This window comes from Electrophorus electricus, chromosome 5 (genome assembly GCF_013358815.1).
Source record: "Electrophorus electricus isolate fEleEle1 chromosome 5, fEleEle1.pri, whole genome shotgun sequence".
In the NCBI taxonomy this organism is placed as follows: Eukaryota; Metazoa; Chordata; class Actinopteri; order Gymnotiformes; family Gymnotidae; genus Electrophorus; species Electrophorus electricus.
Window position 1 is genome coordinate 19587564 of NC_049539.1, and position 20668 is coordinate 19608231.

The following is a 20668-nucleotide window of genomic DNA, read 5'->3' on the forward strand; positions in this document are numbered from 1 at the left end:
TTGAAGTAAATTTTGGTAGACCCCAATGCAACGTCTCTGCTTATCAGCCATAATGTAACTGCTTGACCGAGTGCTCCTCACTCGAGGTCATCTGCTCCCTCTTCTTGCATACTTTACCCCTCCCTTTCTCTTTTGCTCTCCCCATCTCTCTCTGCGTACATGAGTAGCTCATGGCTGGGTCATGCTGACTGCATCTAATCTTTACTAACCTGCTTCTTTCCTTTCTATGTAGAGCCTTAGAACATTCCTCACTTTTCCCTGTCATCCTGTATATTTATATAGTAGATATAGAACACACACACACATATATATATATATATATATATATATATATATATATATATATATATATATATATATATATATATATATATATATATATGCTAACTGGCTTGTTAACTAACGGTAGGGTTTAGGCATTTTATATCTAATATTAGCTAGCTAGCTAACATTATCCCAAACATGTGGCTAGAGTTAGTTTAGCCTCCTGTATTGACACTGTATTTTCATTATGTAGCCCCGCCCATTTTCGGCAGTCGATTTTTCAGCCTTTTGACTTGAAACTATTCTGTTTACACTGGTGTTTGTAATGCTGAGTTACAGAACATTGATGTAAAATAATCAACGGCTTCCACCAATGAAAGAACCTCATATGGCTCAGAACCCCAAACGAGCACAACACACTTTGGGGTCCCTACTGTCTCACTTTGTGCAGTACACCACTGTCTTTGTACAGTTTTCCTGAAGGTACAAAAGAAATTCTGTACAGGTGTTGCTGGGTCACAGGTGACACAACCATGGAGTGGCCATTTTACCTCTGCAGCTGAATGTGTGCATGGACTTTTGTTCAGTGCAACTGGAGTGCGTATGGAGGATAGGATGGACCTCCCTGAGGAGTTCCACAGTTCAGTCATTGAAGCTGTGTATGATGAGCTCCTCAGAAGAATTAAGGCCAGGAAAAATGTGAATGTGACCCAAGCATTCATCAGTGGTGGTCTGGTGCTTGGAGGAGCTTTATCATTTGTTAATGTTATTCAGAGGAAAGATGTGGCCCAGTTCCTCTACTGTCCCTCCACAGACGGCCCCGGATCTGCAAACCCGACGACAGTAAGTACCACTGTATCTGGTGTGGCTGAAGCTAAGACTAGGCAGACACACTGGATACATCGCCTAATGGGGAGGATCTCAAGAACTGTCAGGAAGGTAAAGTAGTGGTCTATTTTATATATTTATGTTCTTAATGAATTTAGTAGCATGACAGTCCATGGAGGAACAAGACCAAGCTTTGAGTTCTGGTGTGCATAAAAGTAAGGCTCTTCAGAAGCAGAGAAAAACAGTTTGCTCTTTAGAAAGTGCAAATGTTAAACACCATTTTGTTTCTGATGGTATTTCTTTCTCCTTGTTTTAGATCTACACCAGAAGCCGAACTCTCTGGAGAAGATGTGTCAGAGCTCTTTCTCACAGAGGATAAGCTCCATGTTTAAAAAATAAAAAGTAAACACTTCACAAGTGATGATGTGTTTATGCTCTCCTTTATGAAGAATTAGTTCCATGTTTAAGAAATGTGGAAATAAATAAAGATGTACTGATGTAAAATGTAGACCAGTCACTTCACTCACTATCTGACAGGATATATAGACACATGTAGAGAGAGAATAAGGCACCATAAAACCCATAAACACGTAAATTTCATAGAACAAGTTTCAGTATGTAAAATCTCTTTAAGGTGTTTACAACATGTAGACAGTGGAAGGATTTTTGATGTGCTTGTAATGGTAGCAGTTCCTGGGATGAGCAGAGACTGGACATTGAGACCGCTTCCAAACGCACAACAGCCTTGACAGACACATACGCCTGCTCCCTGCTTTCATAGACCCAGTCAGTGCAAACACCAGGAATTATAGGCAGAGGCATATTGGAATAGCGGCAAATGAATAAGAACAACAGGGTGCCTTTGTAACACGTTTCAAGTAGAAACTAGTACTGTGTAAATTATCTATCATATGTCAGGTTTATATATGCTTATATTGTGTGGTATCTGGAATTTCTAACCGTCATTTGAAAATTAAGTACCAGAATCCTTTATCGTTTTATTTGAAACTGTATGCTTGATATTTAGCTTACTTTGAACTCTGTTCTCAGGCATATATAGCGGCGTGTACGGTGTATGTATGAATATAAAGTCATTATCATCACGGTGCACTACTGGGATACTTGTAAAAGGAGTTTGAGTTACCTCCAAAATGGAGGCGCTGTGTATTGTATTCACCCACTGATATCGAGTACTGTATATTAATTTGGGGGGAGTCCAGTTGTAAAATTGTTGACTTCTCACTTACTTAAAAAATGAAATAAAGTGACTTGGCCCTAAGATGAATGAAAATGTAGTCTCCAAAGTTGCCGCTTCTCAGGGCTGCAGTCGTGTGTGTTTACCGTACGAACTTTTCCGTCTGTCATTCACGTTTACACCGCTTACCTGAAGCGGGTCACCACAGTAATGTGTTGTCTCTGTGATTTATAAAGCTGTCTGCTGATGACATGTAGATTCTTCAGTCCAAAGATGACAGACAAGGCATCGACAACTTCATCAAGTATTTGTGAAGGCCACAAAGATTGCTTTGATTTCCTTGAGATACACTACATACCAAGCAAAGCAAATCTTTAAAAACAAATTTAGAAAAACCTGACTCGTTGGATTAATATACAAGCAGGAAATGTTCTGGTCAATACTTTGCTAGCTAGCTAGTGTTTGCTAAATAGCTAGTGTTAACACAGACTTGCCAGTCAGACCTGGGCGTTTTGTCATTTTCATGCTGACTTATTTCACCTGATCAGTCATTGATGGAAAAATGATATGTTAAATTATATGCTGATGGTGTAGGGATCTGTGCTGTGTGTCTATGGATAGAGGGTAAGTGTCCTCCTTTATTTTCCTTACTAAATATTTGCAACTGGAGAATAAAAAACAAGGTAAGTCCATTTGGTGGTAATCTGTGCGTGTGTGTGTGTGTGTGTGTGTGTCCTTGCTGCTCCTGAGGTTTCCAGGCAGCTTAACCCTGGAGAATGTCTTATCCTGGTTGTTCCCATCTCAGTGCCAGTTGAGATGTTTATTAACAGGACTAGTGACCCCAGTCCAAACGCAGTCAGGTCAGTGTGTCTCTGAGTATGAGCAGAGAGTGTCATTCAGTTCCAGTCTGCAGCTGAAAGAGTCTGACAGTGGCGTTTACATCATATGGGACATCAGGAATAAGGAGATTGTATTCACCTTTAGTGTCACTGTAGAAGGTAAGACTTTAACCTGCCTGAGCACAGTCATGTTCAGGATACTCTCAGGTAACCTCATGTGTAAATCAAATAGCAAGATTTTATTTTCTTTGTTTCTATCTGTGTGATATTTGGTTGCTTATAAGTCTGCTGTCATTGTAGGAAAGAACACAGACACCGACATGACTTTGGCTCCAGTAAAAGGTGAGTATTTATTATAATCTGCTGTTTTGTATTTTTATTAGTTTGAACTATATACTTCAGTATTAAGGCAATCAAAATATAGTGAAACTCACTGTTTTGAATAATAAACGCATTTACTGACCTCGTAAATGCCTCATGCAGTGTTTGAGTGGACTTACTATGCTATACAATACTGGCAGTGCATGTGCACGCGCGCACACACAATCATCAGAGCCTTGGTTTTATCGAGTGTAGTCCTGTTGGTAATGTAAAGATTGTTATTCCCACTGAAGATCAGGGAAGTCAAAGGACAGGGATTTCTGATGTAATAATTCAATATAATAATAATAATATTCCCTTATTATGACTATAATATTTGCTTAATCTAATAGCCTAATAATCCTGAAATATTCATAAACTACTAAAACCAGATCAATGGCTATTTTTTTCCACTTTGAATATAATTCCCCTCTGATTATGCCTGACTAGCAGGTGGGATTCCCAGGGTTCCAGATGAATGGGGCCAAGATACTGATGGCGGAACGTTCCAGAAGCTCCTCGTTTCTCGGCCAGGACTCTGGCACTGGGGATGTGAAATCCCGTAATCTCCCATCATCCTCACCAGCAGCTCCACCCAGTCTGGGGTCTGAACCAGTGACACGTTCACCAACAATGTTTCTATGGTATTAAGAGAAGACCAGTAGATGGACAGGTAAGTAAAACATCATGATGTCAGCCATCAGGAGGTAGAGTAGTCTCTGTAAAGCTTTATTAAAAGGAAAAATAAATGTAAAAAAAAAAAAAACAACATGTACAAAAATTCCAGCTGTCTTAGAAACATTCTTCCTCTCTCATGTTATCACACACAAAAACACAGGCTGCACATTTAGGACAAACATCAAATGCGCTGCAGTAAAACACAGTTCCCACCTCTGACGCATTGCGGTTAAGGGGGCGGATATTTACATATATTACTAATTTGTCATTTCTGTTTCTGATCATGTGTCTCATCAGAACACACAGCTGGCCCGACGTGACCAGGACACAGACATACACACACACTATTTGAACTGGTTATCAATAAGGGTTCCCTTCATCTTTGCCTTCTTAGCTTCTAGTTCAGGCTGAAAAAAAGAAAAAGAGCAAAGCAGTTACACACACACACACACACACACACACACAGAACATGTACACATTAAAACACACTCTGCCACACACTAACACGCATTGGATATCTACACACTTCATTATATTTAACACACCACAAAGGTGTTTTTCATTATATATAACACACTGAACATGCCGTGTGAACGCAGTCTCATGTGGAACACACAGCCTGTGCTGTTCACCTAATCAGACAAATTTCCCCCTCGGTTCTACACGAGAGCTTTTACCCTCGCCTGATAGTCAGGTGTGTTCCACTGTGTGAGGGAGAGGGTGGGTATATTTATTTGGTTATCTTTGTGAGCATGACTGTCAGAAAGTATGTGTTCTCACCAGCTCTTTTCTTTCGTGTGTGTGTGTGTGTGTGTATGTGTGTGGGGTCTCACCAGTTCCTGCAGTCTTTTCTTACTCATTCCTTTCCTCTCTAGTTGTTTCTCGATGACTTTTGCATTCTGAGTATAACAGTCTGCCACCTCCCTCTGGAAGAAGCAGCCAATTACAACGTTCACATCACTTATTGTTTTTAATATTCCCTTTTAGAAAAAAAAGGAATCAAATCAATTACTAATCAACATTTATGTCACCAGTTACTACAATATTCATTATAATGTTGATATGTATGAATTTGAATCTATCAGGTATTTCAAAGCAATCACAAGTGTATCACATCAGACAACTGGTCACATCACAACAGGGAGGCAATCCCACTACATTTGAAGGACATGTGGAACTATGCAACTGCTTACACCGGGCAAGGGCACCCCAGGCGAAGCCACACCAGCAGGTTCCAGGTCCAGCCCACAGGACCCCTGGTCTGCATATGACTGTACTTCATCTAGGCCAACACACCTTCCTAAACTCATCAGGTAATTACCAAGCCCTTCACACCTCACTCAGCTGTGTGGAAGCAGGCCAGTGATCTGTGCAGGGTATAACGCACATCCTTAGCTAACTCAGGTAACTCTAAATACCCTGGTTAAAGAATAAACACTGTGTACTAACAACAGCCAAACACGTATTCTGGCTAGAACTCTAGAATAATCTAAATTTTTATCATGAGCGAATCACAATCCATGCGGTTTGGTTTCAGTACAAAGATCCAATCGCAGCACAGCACTCACTGCCTCGATCCCTTCCTCTTCCTCATCAATGATTAACATGGTAACAGATCTGTACTTGCCCATGTCTTTGATGCGTTTCATCATCACCTGGAAGACAGTTGCAAACACACACACACCTGATAGTTAGGCAGCTAGACATGACAAAAAAGTGAAAGGTTCTGACCTGCTCCCTGCGCTCTTCCACATTCTTAGAAGTGTCCCAGCCTTTGCGTGTGTTGAACTTGGACACCTAACTAGTAAATAAAGGTTTAGCAATTTTACAAAGAACCGTAATGAAAATCAAATTGCACTGATGGAAGAAATAATGTTAGCTAGCTACAGCACCCTCATCGATGTTTAGCTCGCTGGTCGCCAACCAGTCTATCTATCAAGTCGATCTCACATGTCTAATTTGCTCATAATTCAGAATATGATATTATGTTTATCGATGAAAAGGTTGGTGACCACTGGATTAGGCAGTCAATTAACAAAAGTGTTATCCCAACTAGCTAGCTAGGTTAGCTAAGGTTAGCCAGATGGTTTAGCCCGCTAGCATTGCTGTATCGCTAACAACCTACACACAGCTCGTTCAAGCCTTTGAAAAACCTCCCTAAAAATGTTCAAATATCCAGTTACAACTACTTTCAAATTTGACAAAGAGCTAACCAGCTAACAGCTAGAATTCTGCAGATTGCTACTTTGTGTACTTACGTTTGTGCCGCTGTTTGTGTGTTGTGTACGGTTCAATCATAGCAAAGAGCGTTTCTGCTTGGATAAAAGTGCCTTTGGCTCCCAACTGCAGTATGTCCTACCAGTCCCGCGCAAAATCTAATGTGACACCGTTTTCGTATTATGTTAAATGTTTAATAGTGTTCACTGCTATATTTGTATGTGAGTGGCACTTGTGTTGTCCGTGTTTAATGTTAATAAATGTTTCACAAACACAAGGGAGTCTGTGCGTCCTGCCCCGCGCCCTGCGGCACTCGGGCCAGCAGCAACGTTACACGAAATAATGTTGGTGATTGCTGACTTAAGCTCTACTCAGTACGTTCAAGAAGAACTATCTTCTAATGTTTATTTTGTTTTTAAATAGCATGACATTCAACTGTAGAGGCAAAAAGTGTGGAAATACTTTAACAATGACAAAGATGAAGTACTTTAACGTTTAGTATTTATGAGGAGTTGTGAATGCTGAGATGTCCACCACTAAGTTTAATAAAATGGATTTTACAAAATACAAAAAAACAAAAACGTTCTTGTACTGAATAAAAGTGGAGGTCTTCTTTCACGTTTGCAGTGTTCTCTCTCTCTCTCTCTCTCTCTCTCTCTCTCTCTCTCTCTCTCTCTCTCTCTCTCATATATATATATATATATATATATATATATATATATATATATATATATATATATATATATATGAATCATTTTTACTGGTGTGTAAATGCATAATTGAAGCAATGACTTTGTATTTCATCAAGTGTCATGTGACACAAAAATCTGCTGATTATTTAAACAAATCAGAAGCCTCTGAGTCATAAACAAATGCCTAGTGCCAGAAGCATTTTATAGTCCCATATGCGCAAGCTGAACAATATTCATAATTTGCTGTTGTTTTAGTCCTGTTTGGCCATCATTTTGCCTGAAAATCCTTTGTCATGGAGAATAATGCATGGTGTTGTAGGATAATGTATGTCTTGGACTGTTTCTCGATGAGGCAATAAATGAACAAAATATGGAAATATTAGTTTTAGCTCTCAGCATTTCTTGTGTTTAAAGGGTCTTAGGCTAGTGATATGTGCATTATTTTTTCTGTGATGTTCTTCTTCTATCCTTCTATGCTACTCTGTTTTCTTTCAGTAACAGTTCCAAAAATTCTGCCTTTGCTTTAGTTCTGCTTTATTAATATATTTGCTTGTGAGAGAATTAGACCAGGGACAAGCATGATATCTCAAACATTTCCTGAGATGTCAATGTTACTCTTCATGAATCTTCATAAATCAAAAATACACTGAGGAACTCTGGCCACATTTCATTTGAGCATACCCATGCACTGTGTAATCTTCAATATGCAATAGTAGACTAATTAAATAAGTTGTAAATTTTTCAGGGTTATTAGCATGGAACATATACTTTCAAAGCATCGGCACAGTGGAGGCACTGAGATAGTGAGTGTTGCAAGTGTGTCGTGCCCAGCAGGGTGGCTGGAGTTTTCCTGCATGTCACTGTCACTGCAGAGTGGTCAGCCACCCAAAATATCTTGGCAACTACAGTCGTTTGGTCAGAAGCAAACCACTGATAAAGGGCTAGAAAATGTGTAGAAATGTGGATGGCGGCAGAATGGACCATGGACTCTAACTATGCAACCACAAGGTGCCTCTTGTAACGCTTAGAGTTAGTCCTATTTAAATTATGCTCAAACCCAGATTAGCAAAGAGCTTTGGCACTGGTAGAGAGAAGCCTGTGAAGCATGTGGAGGAGACGCGAGTCAGACTCAACTCAGTTATGCAATAATCTTGCCGGTTTATTCATTACGTGACAGAGGCTTGCTCTTGGAATCCTGTTGACAGTGCATACATGAAATGTAGAAACGTCCAAAGCTCATAAACACATTAACAGAGAAATGAAATTAAGGACAAAAGAATCACTGGGTCCAGTAAGGTCCGTCATGTACAGTACAAAAAAAAGTCTTCTCCTGTGTGGCATTCATGCACATGCATTTTACGTAAAACACAACTGAAAGGGACAGCAGACAAATTACTGCCCGTTACACTCTGCACAGCAGTAGGTATTTAGAATATAGTGCTGTGAGAGTGTATACACAGCAGTAAATTCTGTTTCTATTTCTATTTCTATGTGTATCAGAGGGTTTCTTCTAAAACCACTAGGAATGTTCAAAACACCTCTGCGTCATACAGAGAACTGGCACAGCCAATAGGAAGGAAGCTTTCATACCGGGGGTGGAGAGAGCGGCGGAAAGGTCATTAATATTCATAAAGCTGTTAACACAATAGGAGCGGGTACTGGCGCAGACAATCACATGCTACTGTGTAAGTGATTTGTAGCTAGCTAGTGTTTGTCCACACTCCAATTATAATCAGTCGTTAGGCTTACTGACCTTTAGAATTCACATCAAAAGATGAGAGGTGTCAGTAGATTTGGAAAAGAGGAAAGGTGGCTGCACAAAGCTGCCACCAATAAGACCAAACCACAGTGCTCAGAAAGCAAACAACGTTCAGGTACGTGTATACACATTTTATTTAAACGCTGAAATGAAGGAGCATGTGTTTTTGAATCTTTAAATTGTATGGTATACCTTAAAAATGTTTGTACTGGTGCCTCTAGAATGAAACAAATAGAAATACATTTTTAGTACATTTTAATAAAAGGTTGTTTGGCTATGATGGAAGGTTGTGTATGGTTATGTGTGCTTGTGTGTCAGTATGTAAATTCTTGTGTGAAAAATACCTTGTATACTTTGTTTAGGCTCTTGATGTGGCTGTGCGCAGTCCAGAAACTACCTCCAATCAATGGTAGCCATCCACTACCATTTCAGAGAAAAAAAGGTAAAGAACTATAAAGTCTATACATTCTAGAGAAAATTACATGGCAATTAATTCCTGTTGGTTTTTAACACATGGTTTCATATGAAGAGTCAGAATATATTTTTAAACTGAGCCTTCTCATCTTGCTCTTGATGTGGGTGTGCACAGTCCAGAAACTAGAGACAGCACACATTTTGTGTGTCTGTCTGTGTGTGTATATGTTACTTTCCAGGGAATAAAATTGTCTGTACATGTTTAAAAAATGTCAGCATAAAAAGTCGGTATAACTTTGGGAAGGAAGACTATGTTCCAAACACAAGTCACTCGTTGTCTTCCAGTGAATCAAATAAACACATCAGTATAATGGATTGTAATTGACATGGTGTGCCAGAATTGTACGTTTAGTATTCATGTTTGAAGAATTACATAACTTTTACTCTCTTAGCCTTCATCTTTATTCAAGGCTTTATGACTTATCTTGGGATATGCATCAAACCTTACCAATGTACTGCTAGTCAGATTCTCTCCACCTAGTTCCACAGTTAAATTGTGCCAGATTCTGACATCGTTCTGCGATTCAACACAGCTGGCATGTACACTATTATAGCTGTAATTAAGGGAGCCACGCTAAAGACCACAAATTACTGAAGAAAAGATAGCTGACATTTAAGGAAAGAGACTCAGAGCTGAGTCCTACTGAGAGAGCAGCTCCGTGACTTCTTCATCCAAAAGTTCAGTAGACAGGCGAATCCCAAAGTTACAATCATCTATGTTATGCTAATTTTTGCTGATATGACTAAAAAACCATCCCCACTCTAACCAATTTCTTTGGGTTTGCCAGTAACACTAGTTGACCATAGCATAAAGATAATGTTTTGTTCTGTCCTATTTGTTGATATTTCAAACTGAATAGTAAGAAAAGGCAATACACAGTGACCAATAAGCAATAAAAAGTTAATGAAAAGCTACAGACACACTGTTAAATGGGCTGACCCAGATATTTATCACCAGAGACCTAGAGCCCTAAACACTTGCCCAAGTCATTGTTTTGACTTATCTGGGTCCTAATCAGATGATTCATACTATAGCTAAGCAATTTGACCCAGGAGTACATTTCACTGCGCATCATTTTTAAAACCATGACAAAAACAATAGTTTTCCATCTATGTCACCAGCCCAGCACACAGCCAGTCTCATCGATGGAGCTTTCATAACTTAGAAAGGACCAGCTCAATAAGCCCTTGGTGCTAGATGCTATACACAAATGGTGCACTGTCTGAACTGGACCTAGAGTAGGAACTGAAAAGTAATTAACTAGTAATAGTAAAAGCATGGACTGAGAGATTTATTGAGTCCATTCTCTCTCTCGTTCCATCTCTCTCTATCTCTCTCTCTCTGAGGCATTTTCATTATTTATCACCTAGCTAGCAAATCTGCAGAGACATCTGAAGGCCTCTGAGTTCAGCTTGATATGTTGAATGTTTAATAATGTTCACTGTTATAGTTGTATGTGATTGCCACTTGTGTTTTCCATGCTTAATGTTAATAAATGTTTCACAAAGTCAAGGTAGTCTGTGTGTCCTGGCCCATGCCTTACGGTGCTCAGGCCAGCAGCAACATTACAGAATGACCAACCACCACAGGACTCTTACTCCCTCGGCAAATGACGGACTTCCTAGCAGGAGGTGCGTGAGTTAATGTCAAAATGTAACATTCGTAACCATTTTTGTCTACCTTGTGTTAATGTTAAAAATTGTTAAGTGTTAAGTGTCTCTATGTTCACTGTTTGTGTTACACGGGAGTGCCACTATAGTCTTTACGTTTTATGTAAATAAATGTTTGTCCACGTCGAGAGAGTCTACGCTCTGCTCTACGCCCTTCGGCACTCGGACCAACGTGGTACAGTATGACCAACCACCACAGGATGCCAGGTCCTTCAGCTAAAGACAGACTTCCTAGCGGGAGATGTGTAGGCACCCCCGCCCTGCTGCCTGGATCCCAGCAGATTGGGGAGAGGACCGTGACTGGTGTCTATGTCCACCCCGGAAGTGGAGGGGTACACCCCCAAGAATTTCTTGGGGGGGGCCTTGAGCCTGGGCCAAGGAAGACCGAAATGCACCACAACAACCAGAAAGAGGGCAGTTGGGTGGACCCATCGGGATCTCCAGTGGGCAGAGCTGAAGCCCATGTCCCTTCCCTTCAGTGGACTCACCAGCGAGACTGGAGGGGTCTGCCCAAAGCCCAGGAGGCAAACCGCCGCTGGGATGCTCCTAGAGTGGCAGGCGAGTGGAGGACCGTTGGGGCAGGTAGCATGTCTGGAACCGGGGTGGACGTGCACCCCCGCATGTCCATTGAGGCCCCGGACACGTACAAGGTGCCTGCGCAGACAGCGGGCACCATGTCACAGCGCCTTATATGTTTGTGTGTGGGCGCTATTGTTTGTGTTTACAACTTTTCTACATCTACAGGCGTAACATTGTTGGGGGCATACCGGACTGCCCTGAGAGAGACAGAGAAGCTGCCTTTCTGCCAGGCGGCTGCTTGTGTGTACATTTACACGGTGTCCTGAGACTCGCATTCACTGGAAGGATGCGTCGGGAACCGCGCCCCTTGGGAGGGGGTTCTCTAACAGAACGTTCGCCTCTCGCAAGTCACATGGTTTGGCCCGCCACGTGCAGCGAGTGGATCTTTGTTTGTATCCACGCCTGCACACACCTGCACCTTGTTTGTCTTTGTGTATTTAAACCTGCATCAGTGTGTGCAGTGTCGTTGGTCATCGTTGATGTAGCATGTTGTTCGTGAGTTAATGTCTAAATGTAACATTCATAACCGTGTTTGTCTAGCTTGTGTTAATGTTAAAAATTGTTAGTGTTAAGTGTCTCTATGTTCACTGTTTGTGTTATATGGGAATGCCACTATAGTCTTTATGTTCTATGTAAATAAATGTTTGTCCACGTCGAGAGTCTGTGCATCCTGCGCCACACCCTTCGGCACTCACGTTACACTGAGAGGACACAGAATCTCTATACTCCCTTATGTTTTATGTTATTAATATGTCTAATTCAATGTTAAACCTCTTTTCCCTGTAAACACTCTTTTTATTACCTCAGTATATACATAGGTTGTGTATATACACAATACGAACACAGTATATATACGTATATACACAAACACAAGGTATATATACACAATTACAAATGAGAAAAACATGTGAGAACAATGAAGTAAGGCAGAGAATACCAGACAAGGGGCGACAGAACGACAAGGGGCGACAGAACGACAAGGGGCGACAAGGTCATAGGGACTATAAGGCACAGAGCTCATTGGGGGCAGGTGGAGATTATCTAACTGTTACCAGTGGTCATTCTCTGTGGCCAGTCCAGGGCCCCTCCAGAACCATTTCGCACCCACCATGGCCCTTTCGGCGGCATGCAATCTCATCTGCACCCTCTCCAGTGTTCCCGGACCCACGGTTCACCCAGAACACAGAATCTGCCAACATTCCGGTCCCAGGTGATCTCTGTGACCTCTCCGGGAAGGAGGCGAGACTATGGGATAGAGGGTCAGGTTGTTTCGCATGTTAAGGAGCCATGTGCAGTTGCGCATGCATGTCAAGTAGCCATGTGTTTCATGTTGTTAGACTGTTTTGTTTTTTTTTTTATCTTTTTAATCATGATCAGGATTGCATGCAAAAATTCAGACATTCAACAGAATGTCAATTTTATTGTCTTCATATTGTTTTTCCACATTTAAAAAATATATATCCCATTATTATATATATATATATATATATTGTTAAAAGTGGATGTTCATTCAACAATAAGATTAATAATAATAATAATAATAATAATGCTGACTTAATTGAATGTTAATTGAATTAATTTAACGAGTCATTTATACACAGGAAACTGAACTTTGAATAGTACTTGTTTATTGTTCCTCAAATAAATAATATCAAAATAAGTGCATTTTTCGTAAGAATGTGTCTAATTACCAACAAGTTATTCACTTTAATAAAGTGGTTTAAAATCGGTGCCCATTCACTTTGTGAAGTACAAAGCAGAATAAGTCAGTGCTCATTCACTTTGTGACGTATAATATAATATTGAAGTGCTCATTCACAACACACAGAATGAATAATGAAAATTGGAATAAATATAAAACTATGTACAACTATTTACAAAGGGGTGAGTGGGGTGGTCAGCAGATCACTGACCCTGTCCAGCATCTCCTCAGTCTTCCCCACTGCTGCCATGAAGAAGTGCACCCCACGAAACCTGCTGTGGCCAAACTGTTTGGTCTTGGCTTTGCAGGCCTGGTGTTCGTGCTTGCGCCGCTTCGGGGGGGACGGCCTGTCCATGGGCAGTGGCAGCAGAGGCGTCTGCCTTTTTCTTCCAACACCACGCTCTGGAGTACTTCGGGCCCGGCCAGTGCGGCAGGGGCGATGGTGGCAGAAGCCGCATCTCCTTCCGGACCAGAGCTCCTCGAGGTATCACCAGGAGGAAGAGGAGCCTGGCCTCTGACACGCTGAGAAGCCTGCCCAGACACATCCTGCTGGATGTTAAAGTCAAAAGCAGGGTGCTCGTGAGTCAGACGCTCCGGGAGCTTACTCAGCGCGGGAGGGCGAGGTTTCAGGGCCAACATGGGAGTGTTGGACTGGCCAACGCTCAGGCGCAGAACATCCTGTTCCTGCTTTTTGTTCCTGGCATTGTACCCGTAACGACAAATGCAGCCCAGCCTATTAGTGCACAGCCTTTATAGTCCACAGTGCAAATAAGGTCAATATAAAACCCGGTAAACTCAGCAGTGGGTCAGTGTCTGCTGATTCAACTCAAAAAGTTGAATACGGGTCTGGGCCATGAGGCCGGGGCTGCTGAGGACTACGTCCTAGATGACACTGTAGTCCCTCCTCATGACAACAACCCACCTGTTCACCCTGACCCCGACGATGGTCTGACTGGCCAGGTGAAGTGGACAAAGCGCCAGGCACGCGGCCTGGACAAGGTGGCTGACGCTGGGCCACTGAGCAGTCCAATTCTGTCCAAAAGGTAACGAGAGGAAGAGACATCGTGCGCACGCACGTCTGTGGAGACAAAATACGACATGCGCACACATAAATCTTTGACAGGCTACTTAGTTGAATCCCTAGTCGATACCCAAACTGTAGAAAGAAGAACACACACATCAGTGCCACATATAGAATAGTACCGACACGGTCGCGGTTTGCTTAGTGAACACTTACAATGAACGCGGTACACCGCTGCACGTCTGCAATACATACAATACATACAATACAGACAATACATACAATACAGCAATACGGTCGATCTCGAGTTGTGAAGCACCACTTCGGACACGCATGCAAGCTAACTGGGTGCATTTAATCAGCCATTTTAATGTCATCTAGCCAGATAGTCAGACACTCTGAATTTTACACATAAATGACCGAGACGAGCGACCGATTTAGCGAGCTAGCTCGGTCGGTCGGTTGTGCCTGCTAATTTCGCCCATTAAATCTCACTTTTACATTCTTGACGTACGTAGACGGGGAATAAAAGCCAGCTAAAGAACCAGAGCGTAAAACCTATCGAAAACGGATCGAAGGGCTAAACTTCAGACAACAGGAGAAACCGGCTGTGCTGATCTCCACTGTAATCCGGAGACAGTCAGCTGGTGTTCGGCACCTTTTCCAGTCGCGCTAGTTTACTAGCTAGTTGGCTAACGTACGACAGCTTTCTTTCAGAGTAATCTAACAAAGCGGATGTGTTCAGATTCCACTCATACTGAATAAAATGTACTAAAGGTCATAAAGACGGTGAACTACCATGGCGTTGTTCAAGCATAACCCACTAATGTTAGTATTCAAGAAAACTACTGAAAACACATCTGCTAATGTTGATTTCTAGCTAACGCTAGTTTAGCTGCACTGTAGCTACAGTACAGTACAGCATTGACCTGTTCCAGCCTCTCCATCTTTATTTCTCTCCAGTGTCTTGGCTGTTTTGTTTTATTTTTGATGATTTTTGCCCTGGTTTTCTCTCTGAACTGTGAAGTCTCTTCGTCTTTGTGTACTGTGAGGACGAGTGTCAGGTGCTGTGCTGATCTCCACTGTCATCCGACTCCAAACACACCTGTACCGGCGTCTTCTCATTAGATGCGCAGACCTGAATGAACTCCAACGTCCACGAACGCTCCACATTTACTGTTGATGGTTTATATGAAATTCACAAAGAGCTGTTTGTCCAGAAAATATTAATGTGTCTGCTGAATATAAGCATACACAATATATAAAAATATTTGGAAGTATTACTCAATGCATTGTTAAGTTTAAAATCTTGTACACTCGATGAGAATCTGGAATGCCATAAATTCCAGTATAACAAATGTAAAGGGGAGGCATCCGGTTTTAATTGGGCCAAAATGCCGAAGAAATTGAGGAAGCTGATGGAGGGCAAGAAATCAAAAAGAAAACATTTGAAATTAATAAAGTGGCTGCAAAATAAGAAAGTACTACAAAGAAAGATGAAATGCGACCTTTGTCACCACAGAATAAAACTACACAACAGCGACTGATGGGACTGCTATGAATGGTAGGCTAACGATGTTTTACTGTAACTTTATCTTAAATTAAACTTTCTAGCTAACGTAGATTTTATCAAATAACGTTGTCCCTTAAAGAATACAGAGATTAATTGCAAGCATTTTTCATTGTGACTTTGGCACATTCTTACATCGAATAGTAATTTAACAGTGTGTTAAATAGGCAGAACATGTAACGTTGGGTCTAGACTGTTAGACTCTCTGTACAGGTCGCTATCCTGGTACATATCAGTGTTATCATACAGGAGGTGTCAACGTGCTGTGCTCAGGGGAAGGCAGACGAGGAGATCAATCAGACACAACTCTGTGTTTAGTGTTCTGAAGTGTCTCTCTTCAAAGGGGTGACATATGTGTACAGGAGGGAGCAGCTAACACACGCAGGCTTATGTGTCTTACTTTATACAAGTGTGGACTGAGTGGCCATTTGAACTGTAATCAAACAGATTTTTGCTCAGCACATCTAGACACTTTCTGGAGTATAAAAATATTTTAATGGTGCAACCTCAAAAATCCATGTGTAACAAGCAGGTTAATTGGTTTGATTCTAATCAATTAAATTGTTTGATTAAAATAAGCAAAAAATAACCAGAACATTTCACATGACCAAATTAACTTAATTAACAAATAAACTTTACAATTTTACTGAGTACAGTTAATATTTTAGTAAGGAAGTGTTAAATATGTTTATTAAATTATTTAATAAATTTAGCGCTATTATGTCCCTTCAGGTTTTCTCAAGTTTCTTGTCAAAGTTGTCTAAGAAAGTGAGAGAGGCTTGTGTGGTGGCGATGGAAGAACTCAGAAGAAGGAAAGGAGGATGCAGACAGTTCACTGTCATAGATGAGAGTAACTTCAGGCATAGAAGAAATGCAGGTGCAACTTTTATGTGGGTATAGAATTTTGTATAGTCTTAATAATGTGTAATGGACACACAAGTCTTCATGCTTCATACCTTTAATTCTTTCATCTTGTTAATAGTTCTTAATTAATGCATTAATGCTTTACTTTTTATGTTACACGGTATGGAAGAGGGTGGATGGCTGGGGTGTTGTGGAGGAGGCAGTGGGTCTCTGGGATGCTGGATGAAAATGCTGTCCACACTAAACAAAGAGAGCCAGTTCTTCACCTAGTTCAGAGAAGGTCCAGAAGGGAACTAGTGCCACTTATTCAGCATGTAAGGAGGGGATCCACAATCCTCAGTGGTGAGTGATGTGTCTACCAGTAGGCTCTGTCTCAGCTTGGCTATAAACATTACACAGCTAACCACAGTATATCATACATGGATGCTCCTACAGGGGCTCACACTCAGCATATAGAGAGGGCCTGGAGAACATACAATGAAACTGTTTGGAGGTTTAGAAGTAACTGGACAGAGGAGCTGTTAAAGGATCACTGGACAGCAATAGAATGGTATGAATGGCTAGCAAAAAACACACCATAATGGCCCTCTAGGACGATTCATTCATGATCTTGGAAAGAAGTCCTACTATGCATATTTATTAACAAGCACATTAGTCTGAAGACATTAAGTCTTTTTTTAATGTGTGTATTTTACTGTTTATGTGAGACCTGTTCAAATAAAGTTAAAATACAATTTCAAATGTGTTATAAATATGTTAATGTATAGTCATTCTGAATTGTCATGTAATTCAGGGTTGTTCATTAGTGTCACATTAGTGAAATTCAAGGTGTAGTACTCTTTTGAAATGTACAGCAAATAGTGATGATTAAACAGTAACTAACTTTTGTTCCTAGTACTATACAGAACAAAATACTGTTGCTCCTTTCTTGTCTTTTTTGTACATTTTGGTCAAATCCTTTAGATGGTGTTATTATCTCTGTGGTTTTATGGAGGCAGGGAAATAAAAAATGTGTTACAGCCAGTAATTCATACTTACAATAGTAATTTTTTACCAACCTTTGTAAATGTCTATATATTGAGATGTTTTGCAACTTTAGATAAGGGGCTCCAACATGTTTTATAAATTATTACCAAGTCATTTATACATTTCTTAACGGACAACTTAAAATGATAAGTTTCCTTTAAAGTGTGTCGTTTATAAATGGCCTACAGACATTTATAGATATTCATGTATATTGAATAGTTTTCACCTTAGCGGCTGTAAAATGCTACAGATAATTTCTATATGACAAGTAATTTAGAAACTACAGCTGCTGTTTGTTACTGTTTAACAAATAATTTGTATGACTACACTTTTTAATTATTTTAACAGGTTCACAAAGACTCTTAGGAGCCAGGATTAGTAAAGCTGTAATTTTAAAAATATATTAACTAATGGTGCATATCCTCTGAATTCCTGAATTGGTCACCATTAATTCTGAAATTGTAACATACATATTTACATTAACATTTAAGGTGTTTAGCAGACTCTCTTATCCAGAGTGACTTTGTTGTGCATAACACAATAGCATATTTCATAAATGCAATTAAAACTTTTTTATTTTTTAATACGTTTTAATAAGTGCAAAACTAATGTTCAGGTAAGTGTATCTTCAGTCGGCGTATGAAGACAATGAGGGACTCTGGTGTTTAGACAACCAGAGAAACTTCACCACCTGTAGGGCTACAACAAGGAGTCTTGATGCTTGTCTTCCAGGCCTCTTAAAGGATAGAGGTTAAGCAGGTTGCACCTGAAGCTCAGTGAGTTCTAGGCACAGGTTGGGTTTCACCATTGTAAGGCTCGTGACATGACAGCAACTGGTTATGGCTACAGCAAAGTTTTACACGAGCGGACAGAGGTACCAGGGCATTCTTATATCTTATAAAGTGTAGGCAAGAAAACCTGTAGACTGTGAATATTACAGCAGGACATGTACAGTCCCAAGATGCCTCAAAGACATGTAGACTGTAAATATTACAACAGGACATGTCCTCAAAGACAGTGCCCACAAAGAGGGTTTATTGTAAAACATGTTAAAAGAAGGCAAGAGGTAAGGAAACATCTCTTGTTATTCTAGGAAATACGACCTACCACCTAAAGCCCCTGGAGCCCCAACTTCAAACCCTACACACAGTAACCTAACAACATTCTGAACATTTACTTTAACTAAATGCAGTTCCATTGTTCCTGCACGTATGCAATGGCACAATTCATTATCTAATAAAGAATAGCGCTTAAAAACCCAATTAAGCATAACATCTGACTTCCTGATCTGTTCATGATCAGATAATTATGAAGTGAGAGCTTATATACATCTTATAAATGATTACTAATATATTAATTCATGATGAATAACACTAACTCATTAGTTCATGATTAGTTCATTATGAATTACAATCTTATAAATGCTCTACAAACTATCGTTATTATAAAGTGTTTCCCTTAAACGCTTCACACCCTCTCCAGTAGCTGTCAGACTCCTGATACTAAAATGACCCCTGACACTGAAATGACCCCTGACACTTTGCACATTATAGTTCCCTAATTTACACACCCTCGTACCTGGACATGCCTAATAATCCAGTCTCTCTGTCTGGCGAGGTTCACCTAACCCTGATGTCATGATGTTACTGAGCCTCATCCTGTTTCAGCTGCCATGGCTCCTCCCGCCACCCCCTGATGCCCCCTGCTGTAGTCCACCACACCTCCACCCCAGACAACTACTACGCTGTTGCCCTTGATGGACATTCTCTTGTGGGATGGGTTTCGTACACATGCACACCATCGGGACAAGATTAGGACCTCTAAAACATTAGACTAGACATTAACCTTTTCATTTTTTTGTTATTTTTCTCCTAAAATTATTATTGTGGTGACCGTTGTTGGCCAGAGGAGGATGGTGCCCCTTTTGAGTCTTGGTTCCTCTCAAGGCTTCTTCCTCATGCTCTAGGGAGTTTTTCCTCTCCACTGTCACCCTTGGCTTGCTCACTGGGGGCTTTGGACTTTGACATTTGTAAACCTGCTTTGCAACATCTGTTGTAAAAAGCGCTATATAAATATGTTTGCAGTTCTCTGCTTCTAGAATTATATATGTATGTGTATTGCATGTGTGTGTATTTGTATTATGTGTGTGTGTGTGTGTGTGTGTGTGTGTGTGTGTGTGTGTGTGTGTGTGTGTGTGTGTGTGTATTTCTAATTATTCCTACATGGTGTAGAACTGAATCCTTCAGGATTAGTCAGGCCACAGCCTGTATAAGTCAACACTGGCTCCACCTGCTCCTGTTGGCTCCTGTCGTCTGAAGTTCACTCGTGTTACACCACTGCTGTGTTTCCTTCGCTGGCTTCCAGTAGCTGTTCACATCAGATGTAAAAACCCTGAAGTTCACTTAAAAAGCCAAGAATGGAGCAGCTCCTCCCTACGTGATGACAATGGTCAAAGCCCAGCCCCAACCTCAAATACACCTTCCTTCAAGTCTCATGGAAGACAAGCGTCAAGACTCTTCCCTGACCAACTCCCAGATGGAGGGATGAACTAACAATGTCTCTTGCTGTCTTCAAACACAGACTGAAGACTTGTGGAGTATTTAAGAGTATTTATTTGTGGAGTATTTAAGAGGGTTTTTTGTGGAGCATTTTTGACCACTAATCCTGCACTTATGGAAATATCATGGTAATACTCCAGTGGTAAAGACAAATGGCTACACTCCAAGTGGATACAAAAGAAAAGGATTTTATTGGCTCCCAGTGCTCCAGTGTAAAAGAAAAACCACATCCCATCAAAAACATACAAAAATGTTCAAAAAAGGAAAGTTTAGCATTTACAAGAATAACATTAGATAAACATTATACTTAAACTCTAGTAACATATTATAATATTTCATCTCAAATACTTACAATAAATTTCTATAATACA

At 40.6% G+C, this 20668-nt stretch overlaps 2 protein-coding genes across 4 annotated transcripts; one reads left to right on the forward strand and one right to left on the reverse strand.

Annotated features, from left to right (window-relative positions):
• Positions 1-4474: 4474 nt before the first annotated feature.
• On the reverse strand, positions 4475-5525 carry LOC113568987 (UPF0428 protein CXorf56 homolog). The gene is made up of 3 exons (XM_026997116.2): positions 5358-5525; positions 4998-5090; positions 4475-4571 (listed from the first exon to the last, which is right to left on the reverse strand). The coding sequence occupies exons 1-3, from the start codon at positions 5472-5474 to the stop codon at positions 4509-4511; spliced, it is 273 nt and encodes a 90-aa protein (XP_026852917.2). The 5' UTR covers positions 5475-5525; the 3' UTR covers positions 4475-4508.
• Positions 5526-8732: 3207 nt separating this feature from the next.
• LOC118241444 lies at positions 8733-12129 on the forward strand. Of its 3 annotated transcripts, XM_035526457.1 has the most exons (5): positions 8733-8947; positions 9195-9274; positions 10816-10938; positions 11107-11627; positions 11722-12129. In XM_035526457.1, the coding sequence occupies exons 3-5, from the start codon at positions 10917-10919 to the stop codon at positions 11725-11727; spliced, it is 549 nt and encodes a 182-aa protein (XP_035382350.1). In that variant the 5' UTR covers positions 8733-8947; positions 9195-9274; positions 10816-10916; the 3' UTR covers positions 11728-12129. The 3 variants fall into 3 exon arrangements, 2 of the variants coding, with proteins under 2 accessions (XP_035382350.1, XP_035382349.1); XR_004776090.1 differs by lacking the exon at positions 11107-11627; XM_035526456.1 differs by having other exon boundaries at positions 11107-12129.
• The last annotated feature ends 8539 nt before the right edge of the window (positions 12130-20668 follow it).